The sequence below is a fragment of the Pyxicephalus adspersus genome, chromosome 9 (assembly GCF_032062135.1).
Source record: "Pyxicephalus adspersus chromosome 9, UCB_Pads_2.0, whole genome shotgun sequence".
Classification (NCBI taxonomy): domain Eukaryota; kingdom Metazoa; phylum Chordata; class Amphibia; order Anura; family Pyxicephalidae; genus Pyxicephalus; species Pyxicephalus adspersus.
In genome coordinates, this window is record NC_092866.1 from 23,600,223 (window position 1) to 23,612,391 (window position 12,169).

At 37.7% G+C, this 12,169-nt stretch overlaps 1 protein-coding gene across 1 annotated transcript in view; it reads right to left on the reverse strand.

The window, feature by feature from the left end:
* Positions 1-360: 360 nt before the first annotated feature.
* The window catches only part of CNEP1R1 (CTD nuclear envelope phosphatase 1 regulatory subunit 1), a 14,487-nt gene continuing 2,678 nt past the window's right edge, over positions 361-12,169 (reverse strand). Inside the window, exons 2-6 of the mRNA XM_072422938.1 lie at positions 11,494-11,565; positions 8,142-8,215; positions 7,026-7,135; positions 4,221-4,275; positions 361-2,200 (exon numbers count right to left, since the gene is read on the reverse strand). Of these exons, the coding sequence (XP_072279039.1) occupies positions 2,159-2,200; positions 4,221-4,275; positions 7,026-7,135; positions 8,142-8,215; positions 11,494-11,565 (353 nt within the window). The 3' untranslated portion in view covers positions 361-2,158. The remainder of the gene's footprint in view (positions 2,201-4,220; positions 4,276-7,025; positions 7,136-8,141; positions 8,216-11,493; positions 11,566-12,169) is intronic.

Here is a 12,169-nt window from a genome sequence, read left to right on the forward strand (position 1 = left end):
TCTAGAGTTAGTCTGTTCAACAAACTGTAATGTTTCTTTGAACTCTATGGGAATTGTAGATTTTGGGTCCCACAGCCTTGAAGGAGTTACTGCAAATAATTGATTGCAAAGTATTAGTCTGTTTTGGTACTCAATAGCAATATGAAAAGAATTTTCATGGCAGCTCCTTGGGGACAATTCACTTATTTCTTTCACTTTTATTTACTTATTTCTTTTCACTTATTCCTTTTCACTTATATTTCACTAGAGAAAAACAAAAGGCTTGTAAAAAAAATTTTGTATAATGATTTCATGTCGTTAAAGGGGAAACAATATTGGAAAAAGGCCACCTAAATTGAACCTAAAAAAACAGACTAGCGATCAAGGAGTTAAAATTGCATTTATTAAGCAAAATGTACAAGCATTTGTACACCAGATACATGAAATATAAATATTAACAAATATAAATAGGATCATTCTTTGTTTCTTTCAATTGCCAAATAACCTGAATAGTCCTAAAGAAGGGCATTTGTGAAATAAAAAAAATGCATGCATGCTTATATAAATCATATAGCACCCCAAAGGACCCCAAGTCCACAGTGCTTTATCAGCATTGTTAAACAGTTCTTGTGGTTGATGGCTCTGGCCATGTGCATTCAACCATGGGAACTGTATAATTTATTATAACAAGATTTAAAGGAGAGACTTAGGAGAGAGATTTTCACCAACATTTTTTATTTACATTTTGTTAACCTTTAAGTTTTGGTTACCTTAGCAGCCGTGTTGGAATTTTTATTCTGTGGTAGGGGCAACATTTCCGAGGTGTAACTTTATAAAAACACGTACTGTTCAAAGTTAATGTGCCATTCTTTTGTGTACAGGATCACAAGGCCCCCCAAACCTTGGGCACTCTGTAATCCAATTACTAACCAGACTTCCTGGTCACTCACACCCAACCCAAATGTCACATTCTTTTTGATTTATTGTTATGGCGGGTGGCCCTGCTTACCAAACCACAACATATGGGCAGATTAACTGCAGTAACCCGGTATCTACATTACCACTTTTGGATGGAGATCTTTACCTCTCGGGATCGGGTTAAAACTAAATGCACTGAGTACTTGAGTATAGTAACAGTGAGATTCTAAAAGATCTTATCATTCTCCTTAGGAAAAAAAAAAAACAAAAAAAGATAATTAGATAAAAAAAATGATGATCATTTCACTGATTTAAAAATACACCAGATGAGTCAGACATTTTGTTTCATTCAGCTGATGATTTTTTAGCCTACATTATTGGACCTATTTGAATGTTTAGAGAATGTACTTTATTACAACTATATACACATTTGACCATGCAGACATTTCGTGAGATGATGTGAATGTAATTGTGTGAACACACAATTACCTACAAAAACGGGTTAATAGATCAACCCCATAAATTACTTCATGCAACCTACAAAAAAATAGTACAAATGACCAAGTTGTTTATTTCATGGAGCAGTAAGTAAACCTTACATTAGCAAACATTCTCTGGTGGAGAATACATCACTGCCATTTAAAACTGAATACCCAACCATTTGCTGAATGTCATTTTCACTGCATTTTAATAGATACAGAAATGTTTGTACTCTTGCAGATCTATAGCTGCTTAAGATTATAAATACAGACCTGCCTTGGGATAAATGAAGGAAAATTGAAAAGGTGAACTGCAGATCCATATAGACTAGCCCTTAGTTATTCATCCAGTAGCATGAAACCCCAGGTGTAAGAAATCCAGAGAAAAGAACATAGTCCATGACTAAGATACCATGATAATTTTTGCTTATCTTCATTTAAAAGATTTATTTTTAGTACTTTGTTGCTATATGCTTTGTTTGCTTGAAGATAAAAAGAAAAACAAATTTCTGAAAAAAAGCTCTTTGTACAATCTATGAATAAATACAGTTTATGGTAAAAAAAAAATGAGTGAAATGGTTTAACTGAGTGAAATAATGAACTGTAATTGCATTAAGTAAAAAACATTCAACATCTTTTCTGTAAATACTCCCGAGGTTTTTGTTTTTATGTCTTCATTTTCCTTCTTAGTAGGAACTTGCCTTACATAAGACTTAAGTAAAGGAAATCTGAAAATATTGTCCATGAATCCAGTACAAATGTTTTATAATACAAGAAAAAGGTCACTGGACATGAGGTCGCGGTTTTAAAATTAACTTCCCCGTCTGCAAGGACAAAACAAAATGAATATTAGTAAAAGTCTAAATGTGTTACAGAAGTAAACCATTTTCTATTAGATAAATATAGAATCCTAATAATTCAAATATATTCACTGACCATCTTGTTAAGCAAATCTGTTAAACTAGATAATAACACATATATCTATCAGCCAATCACATCAATCTTGTGCCGTTCCTCCCTGCTTTTTGTTTAGACACAGACCGCACACTGGCGGCACGATCTTCTTCCGAGTTCTGCAATCTAAGTCACCTGATCTTGCACTGGGCAGACATGGGATCAGGTGAGGTGCCTTCCTTCAAAATTAAAGTGCTGATCTCAATGCGCACGTGTAAGATCAGCACTTTTTATTTTACATTAGGAGACAGCCCTTTTGGTGTCAACAACAGGAAGCCATGGATCCTTCCAGCCTTATTCCAGTGGTTAGGCTGCTGGTGGTGTAATGGTGTGGATTTTTTTTCTTGGAACACTTTGGGCCCTTAACCTCCCTGGTGGCATGATTATTTTCTATTTTTAAATGTCAAATTGGTACATTTGATATTTAAAAAATACTCCTAATTTTAAATTTCCTTCCGGTCCTGACCCCCGAGGCATGCACGCCACCTGCACACACGTAACATACCCGGCCGGCATCTGTATTCCCTAGCCTCGCGTCTCCAACGGGGACACAGATCCTGGGCATCGCAAATGGGACGCCGATGCCAGCCAGGCATTACCAAGAGGACAAGGATGCCGGCATCGCTGGAGGATGCTGCGGGCTTGTGAGGAACAGGTAACCCCTCAATTTAATCCTGAGTGTGGCTGGGGTTTACCACTTTTTGTAATGAAATTTCATCCCGAGCCACAGTCAGGAATACTACCAGGGGGGTTAGGTACCAGTTTAGCATCATTTGAATGCCACAGCTTACCGTAGTATTGTTGTTGACCATGTAATTTCATTTACAATTACATAGAACCCAAATTGTTATGGCTACTTCTAGCAGAATAACATGCCATGTCACAAAACTCGGATCATCTCAAGCAGGTTTCTTCAGAGGGAGTTCACTGTACTCAACTGACTTCCATAGTTAACAGGGGGATGTGGTGGAATAGAAATCCTCATCGTGGATATGCAACTGACAAATCTACAGCAAGTGCGTGAGGCTATCATGTCAATATGGGCAGGAGTTCTAACGGCAAAATTGATCCAACCCAATATTAGCAAGTTGTATCTAATAAAGTTGTCGGGTAGTGTAAGATGTATTTGATAAGAGGCTCATCAGCCCAATTTGCAAACTTCTACATAGCTTTCAAGGCCTCCAAAAATATAACCACATAGAAGGACTACCTTCGAAGGATCTTAGAGGGACTGAGCTCTTTCTGCAGACTCTTGTAACTCTTAAATGACCAAGACAAACTCTGCAGTTGTTTCTTTTTGCATATCAAAGCACAGCTTGCTCCAGAAGGTAATGAATGTCTAGGCTCCATAAAGATTTTAGTTTTTTTTGCTTTGTTTTATGATTAGCTCACAGTGAGTTTTAAGTAACTGAAACCATACTGCCCAATAATATGTTGAGACAAACATCTGTCCTAATTGCATTTAATAAAATAATGTACCAGTTCTGAATTACACACAAATTCTACTTAAGAACAAACCTACAGTTCCTATCTCGTATGTAACCCGGGGACTACCTATATTAGATAAAGTAGACCTAAACTCAAAAAACAAAATAGGCACCAGGAGGTAGAGCTAACTTGACAAGGCATGCAATGTCCCTTTTGCCAAAAATTGAAGCCCTGGCTCCTGATTGTTTTTTTATTTTAGGTCCACACAGTACAATTTTTGCATATAATGTATGTGCATTGTACTGCGGTTGCCTACAGTATGGGATCGACGGCCAGATAATTGTCTCCTAACAACTTGCAATAGCTTCTTTTAGGACATAAGTCTTCTTCTGAGACAAAGTTTCTTTCAGGTTGATTAAAACACTGCTAACTACCATCACAGTCAGAGCACATAATACTCACATCATCACATGACATGTTGTATTCTGCTAGCACAGTTCGACATCTTGCTGCTATTCTGAAAAACTGTGTTAAAGCCAAATTTAAAATGTAAATAAACTGACACAACATTTTGGCATCCTTTAAAGCCTATATATATGTATGAATCTTCGAATATAGAAACTGAGATGTCTATATTTATGTCTATGTTAGTATTTGGTTTAAATGTATGGGGGTCACTTGATGATGATTTGTTGTGGACATACACAAAAAAAATGTATTCGCAAAGATTTTCAAACACACATTTTTAGGGTAAAAGAATAGAGCTACAGAATCTGAAGGTTGCATATTTATTTTTTTATCATTAAAAGTAATTCGAAAGTAAAAAGTAAGTCATTAGAAATATAAAGAAGGGTTTTATTGCCATTATTTTAACAATGTTTTTATCTTTAATGGATTTTAAGGATCTCTTTATTTTCATCTGGTAACTCTGCAAAAACACAGATTACAGAGTTTTCCCAGAAATGTATTTTAGATGTGTGGTGAAAAAGTGGACGGGGCATTTACTACTTCCAAGTAACTACTGATAACTACTAGGCATCTGGGATTGGTAACGGGTAGCTTATAGCCTTTCTGAGGCCTAGCAGTTTTTTAAGTGGCAGTGGTTCCTGGGAAGTGGCAAATCCAACCTTACTGCCAGTGTAAATTCAGCCTAAATTAAGATGTTTAGTGGTTTCTCATACTCTGAACTTTTTTGATACTCATGCAGCAAAAAATCATTCACTTAACTTTTCAAACCTCACTTCCTTTAGGCCTCCATCCTAGTTCTTCTGTAAATCTCATGTATGGTCAGCTGACCTTTGTACTTTGGTAATGTCTGCTCCCCACTCATTAGTCTTACTCGTTATCATGAACTGCCAGGTGGACTGTTCGACTTGTGTCATCAGCGGCACTTACTTGACTCACTCAGGTTAGTAGTGTTAGTAAAGTCAGCACGTACTAGCAGATGGGAGCAGAACAGTAGGTGTCCCATTGGTATCTGTGACACTGCTCTCTCTTGGTTTGCTTCCTATCTTTCTGACCGCTCCTTTCAAGTTTCTTTCAATGGTAACTCCTCCTCACCCACTCTCCTCCCTGTTGGTGTTCTCCAAGGGTCAGTCCTTGGACCGGTTCTCTTTTCTCTGTACACCTCCTCTCTCGGTAATATCATATCCTCCTTTGGTTTACAGTAACATCTGTATGCTGATGACACTCAAATTTATTTGTCCACCCCTGACCTGTCTCCCTCAGTCCTGGATAAGGTCTCATGCTGCCTGTCGGCCATCTCATCATGGATGTCTGACCGATTCCTGAAACTCAACCTGGATAAAACAGAACTCATCATCATCCCCCCCTCAAATTCCAAATCCCCCCCTGACATATATCTAACTGTTAACAACACTGTCATTCGGCCCTCTCCTCGGGCACGTTGTCTTGGCGTCACCTTTGACTCGGCCCTCTCATTTACCCCCCATATTCAGAACATTTCCAGGTCCTGTCACTTTCACCTACGCAACATCTCCAAAATCCGCCCCTACCTGTCCCCTGAGACCACCAAACTCCTTGTACATGCTCTTATCATCTCCCGTCTGGACTACTGTAACATCCTTCACGCTGGTATTCCACTAACCCAACTCTCTCCTCTACAATCTATCATGAATGCTGGAGCCAGACTCATCCATCCTTCCCTCCGCTCCTCTTCCGCTGCATCTCTTTGTAGTTCTCTCCATTGGCTTCCTTTTCACCTTAGAATCAAATTTAAGCTCCTGTGCTTTGCCTTCAAATCCCTACACAGTTATTGTCCCACTTACATCTCTGACATGGTTAAAAAATACTCCCCCTGCCACTCTCTCCGCTCCTCCAATGACCTACTAATGACTTCCTCACTCATAACCTCATCACACGCACAGATACAAGACTTCTCTAGAGCTGCTCCAACTCTCTGGAATGGTCTTCCTGCTCCTACTTTCTGCTCATTTAAAAGAGCGCTCAAAACCCATTTTTTCAAACTTGCCTACCCGGCTTCTTCTGTCATTTGAAACCACCACTACTTCCCAGCAATACATATCTCCCATCCTATTGTGTGTGAAATTCCCCCACCTACTAGATTGTAGACTCTTCGGGGCAGGGTCCTCTCCTCCTGTATCACTGTCTGTATTAGTCTGTCATTTGCAATCCCTATTTAATGTACAGCGCTGCATAATATGTTGGCGCTATATAAATCCTGTTTATTAATAATAATAATAATAATAATATCAATGCTGAGCAGTTGTAAGAGGATTTGCTCCGCTAAGAAAAGTAGCGCTGCTGACTGCAGGTGGGTGGGAAAATCAGATGGGACGCCTCTAGGGAGAACTATTGATTTGGTCTATGCATGGGCATACACTACTACAACGTCTTCTCAATGGAGTAACCTATGGTTGTCACGTCTTCTGAACTTCATACATGTCAGTTTTTGTCCGCCTCCACTACATAGGGATATTATGGAAAGCATCTTTTTTAAGAAAAGAGAATGAATGACTGCTTTTGGCGTCTACACAGTTCACAATAAAATACATTCTGCATTTTTGTCTAGATCAAAAGGCTCACAAAAAGGTATAAATTTGTATCCTGGGTTAAAGGTTAACCAGGGCAGCCACCACATGTAAAGATGAGTAAACTCCAAAAAGTTACATTTTATTCATGTGTTCAGATTGCTAGTGAATGTTGTGTGCTTTTAATAAAGTGCAATAGCGGCTTACCAAATCAAATTTTGCAATGACAGTGACAAACAGAATATTAAAAGGATACATTGACGGCGCCACAACTCTTTTGTGGATCCCAGCAAAAAATAGTCCTATTAAAGTTATGCAGCTAATAGTAAAGAACGGGTGGTTCCATAGCGAAGTAAAGAATGATACCTGTTAAACAAACAATTCATCAGAATGAAAGTATAGTACAATTTACAAAAAATGTAATAAATATTGCACTTTACAATACGCTATGTTATGGGTCAGTATTCCGAAATCTGGCAACACTACAATCAATGCCATTCCATGCCTATGAAAATCATTTTGATGACCTATTTAGTGGGAAGTGGTGCATTATACTTACTGCATATTAAAATGCATATGTACTTCAAAATAAGACATTTTGAGCTTCCATAAAATGATGCTCCAAAAAAGTAATATTAAAATCGCATACATAAAGGAATCACATACAGTAAAACCTCAAGGTGTTTTTTTTTTAACATATTCTATTACTAAATTATCTATATCTTCTAGGGGACAGCAGGCATAGCTCTTATCTTCATTTGGAGTTACACCTTGCAGGAGCATGACATTTTAGACAAAAGTTTAGAAAACATTCTTTTGGAAATACAGGGAAGGAACCTGGTACTCAATGGGCTTGATTTATTAAAGCTCACCAAGGCTGGAGAAGATGGACTATCAAGTGTGAAACTTGAGGATCAAGCAAACCTGGAATGAATCTGTTCCTGAATTAAAAACATTTGCCACATTTGCCAACAAATAGCAAATGATCCAGGTATGATGGATCACGCAGGTTCTCCTGTGATAGTTTATCTTCTCCAGTTATGGAGAGCTTTGATAAATCAGGCCCAATGTGTTAAATTAACCAGCACCTGCGGGACACAGGCGCAGACAGTAAAGACAGCCCATTACAGATGAAACTTCAGACATTCTACAAAATTTTGCAACTGCAGTATCAAGTGCATGATGATATGGACTGTTCATGAAAAATGCAGAATGAGGATATTTCTTCACAGTGGAAGAATGTGAAAAGTCATTACCTCTTGCAAGATGTAGATTAACAAACATTCCAATGGATTACACTTCTAAAAACGCAGTATATGTATATTATGGTAGATTTAAAAAAAAAAAAATAAAAAATAAAAAAAAGCAATACCTTCTGTGTTTCTGGATCTATTAACCAATTCCATGCACCTGTGGCAGTACAAACGGAAACCACAATAAGAATCACTAGAAACAAAAAGAGAATATGTTAGATATTCGAAAAAAACATGGTAGTACAAACCTAAGAGATGATCGTGCAACCTTCATAGGACAGTAGACTAATATAATAAGAAATATTACATAAATAGTATGCAATAAAAACAATATACAGCTTCAAGATGTAACAGAAACCCTAAAACCAATAGAACAGGTATTTTTATTATGGTAATTAGGGTATTTACTTTGTTTTGTATAGAAGCAATGCCCAAGCTCCTTATTGAAGCATTTTAGATGACTCTAAAGATGTCAGTATGAGACATACCTTAAGGTAGGGGCTGCTAGAACATTTTGTAACAATAGTCTAATTGGAAAATGGCACATACTGGCATCTTGTACAGACTGCTACTGCATAGCATTGATGATTTATTCAATATTTTGTAAGTAAAAAATGTAATCAAAATGGAATTAAAGCCTTTAATGCATCACAGGAAAATAGGCAACTCTGTTATTGCATTGCATTTATTCTCTATCTAGCCTGGATTTCAGTGACATGTTTATTTTTCCCCTTATTGACTTTAACCCCCCCCCCCCCAATTCACCATACCCTTTTCACACAACATATCAGCAAGCATATTTGTCTTGTTTCCTGCAACCCCTGTTTTTGTTATTTGTTATAAACACTTTTGGAAAGTAAAGAATGTTAAATGTTAATAGTTTAGTAAAAAGTTTACAGTAATCAGTAAAATAAAAATCTTTAGTCTAGTGTATTTTCCCCCCAATAATGCCAGTGACAATGTCTGATTAATGCAGGTGGTTACTTTCTATGCTCCCTTATTTCCATGCATGAAAAGTACAAGAGTTACTTTGCCCTACTGGGGACAGATCATGATGCATGAAAAGCAAGATTGCATGTAGATCCCAGTACATCTGAATACAAAGAATGAACTACAAGCTAATGCATGGACAATATCACCTTTGAAAAACTGCAGTATCTCAAAAATAGGGGGAGGATTTAAAGAGTTTTTAAGATTTATCAATGATATATGTAAAATTGTAAATAGGCGGGAAAGTATAAAATTAGGTAAATTCCTCATTAGGTACAAAATGTTAACTCTTACCTTTCTACGTAGATTTAATAATAACAAAAACTCAATGCCACATCAATGAAGGAATGACCCGAGACCTTTCCTAGGTCACCCCAGAGCAACACATCAAAGCACAAAGCACAAAGCACAAAACAATGAACAAGATAGACAGGAGATAATGCTCTGCTATACTGACCTTCAGAAAACACTTTAGGTACAGAAATTGAGAAAACCCCATGGCTGATTCCTGTACAAAACGAGACTATGTGCTATAGTAAAGGAAGTCTAAAAAACGAACTGAGTACAGATTAACTGGAATGTCCTATATACTTTGAATGAAGCTGTAGTCCTCAGGCTTTAGTTAAAGAAAAGCCTTTATTCGGTTCTACATTTAAAAATCAACTTAAAGCGGAACTTAAGTTCCATCTTTTAAAATTTTGCAATCAGACAGAGCATTATTGCAGAGATAGGTGATCTTCCACTTCCACAAAACACGATTGTTCAGTCTTGTTTTTCTTTATTTCAAAATGTACTCATTACATTGAGTAACATGCCACTCTGGGCTCTGCTGCAATATATGGTATTCAGAATGTGAGATCCCTAATACCCATAATAAAAAACAGACTTAGTTCCTTTATAATAAACCACAGTGGATGTCTTGCTATGAATGATCTGAACTCACCTTGTGATCTGCTATTTAAAATGCATGATCACTTTTCAGATGCCCCATAATTCTTTTAGTCTTGAAGAAGTGTGCTTGAAATATCAACTCCTGTGATATGGATGTTTGCTTTAGGAGTGACGCTGCCTTTCTTTTTGTAAAGCCCTAATGCTGGCTACCTTAGCGTTTCAACTTATCAAGTCCTAGCATGCAGCAAACAGGAATTGTAGACTAAAATCAAGGTTCCCTACAGTATGGTAAAAGGGATAAGATGAAACCTGATTAGTGGCCTCAAGATCCACAAGGCTCACTCCTCAAAGCAGAAATACCCGTGAAAGGTTTATTGAAATATTGTTTAAGCTACTGAATGAATCACTGCCATTAAATTTTAAGATACGACTTACAGACCAATGTTATCAGTTGGCTTAATGGTAGAAAAGCAAATATGCATTTTCATTAATCATTTAGCCATAACATGTTTCTAGTCCTCTGCAGAAGCCCTGTAAGCATTCTTCAGCAAAACCAGTGCCATAACTTCATCTTTCACAGATGTTCCTATTTTCTACAACCCTTCCTTGTAGACCTTCTTTTGTTTTCAAGACTTTGGACCACTGTAAGGCAGCCAATATCTTTATTAGGCATTGCTGTGAAAGGTAACAGAAGCTCTACACTTACAAATATGTTTTGAATGCTCTTCCATGTCACATTACAACAAAGGATTCATGCTACAAAATTTGAATTAGCAAGATGTTTATAATTATTCGTAATAAATAATATAATATTCATAATGAATCGAAATAGGCTCCAATTATTTGAAGTGGGGGTTTGGTCAGACTTTTCATCTTCTGCTGCCCTACCTATATTTACAAAACCACTCTTGCCTGTCTGAATTAGAAATGGACTGGCAAAAGCATGCTTCTCCTCTCGTTGAAAGTAGCAACAGGATGTTGCACAAATTCTCAGATTTACAAAGTAAGAATTGCCAAATTTAATACTAATCCGCAGCAATTTAATAATGTATACACAAATCTCATCCTCAGGTATTACCACCTCTATGATCCGCAGCTCTGGCTGGTGCTCCCCCCAGCGGGGTCAGGAAAAACACCCCGCTGGAAGGGCAAACTGGCCAGAGCTGTGGACCATGTCTCCTGTATCAATCACAAGCTCAGGGCGGTGGGCGGGTTGTGGCTCTGGCATCTTGATGTCACTCAAGGGGAACTTTCTTCCCCTTAGCGTGACATAAGGCTGCCCGTGCATGCACGGTCCAGAGTCTGTGAAATTAGTGGTCCATGATTTCCAAAAGGTTGGCGACCACTGATCTGGTACCCATTACAATATAGGTTAGTTAGAGAAGGGAAGAGAGGGGTAAGGGTTTTATTGCCTGCCACAGTGCCCTTTGGGAAAATTTGCTTTGTGTGTCAGCTGGAAGCCACTAGTACCTAGAGCTAGTCAAGATAATGTCAAAGAGAAGATTTGTGAATCTGTGACAAAGGACTGGATTATCCCAGTTGTTATCCCACTTGATTGCCCCCTTTCAACACAAAAATAAAGAAGCTTACTTCTCCAGCGTCCAGTCGCTGGCTGTAAACATGATACATATTCAGTAAGCCTTCGCTCGAAAGCTTTCAAATCTAAAAGAAAAAAAAAAGGAAAATATTTAAACAATGTAAAGCAATTTAAACAGGGAAATATACATTCTGTTTTATCACAAGGTTCCCCCCAGAAGTTATTTTTTTTTTAACCAAAAAAAAGTGAATGGGTCAACACGTGACAAGTTTAGTATTCCCAGCTGTGATTGCCATAGGAATCCAGTAACCCCTGTAGATCTGTCAGCTTCTTACCACCACCCCATACTTTGTTCAAACTTTCTAATGCCCACCCCCTTACTATTTATGTCCCATTTTTCTTTCGTCTTTTTAGTAACTACCCAAAAACAGCCAGGTGGTTACCAGTCAAGGCTTGGAGAGAACACTGCACATGTAACACTAAGAACTAAAACATTGTTAGCATTTACTCAAATATTTTTAGGTCTTTTCGATGTTATTATTGAATACCTGAGGATAGTCCTCCTTAAAAGCAATACATCCCATTTCTTGTGTGCAAACCTGTGTACACTGTCATCATTTACCCAATACATACAGCACAGAAGCACCTATAATTAACCACCTGAGCGTTACACTGATTTCTAGATTTCTGTTCCAAAAGCGTCACAGGTTTTCATGAAATTTTTTTTTT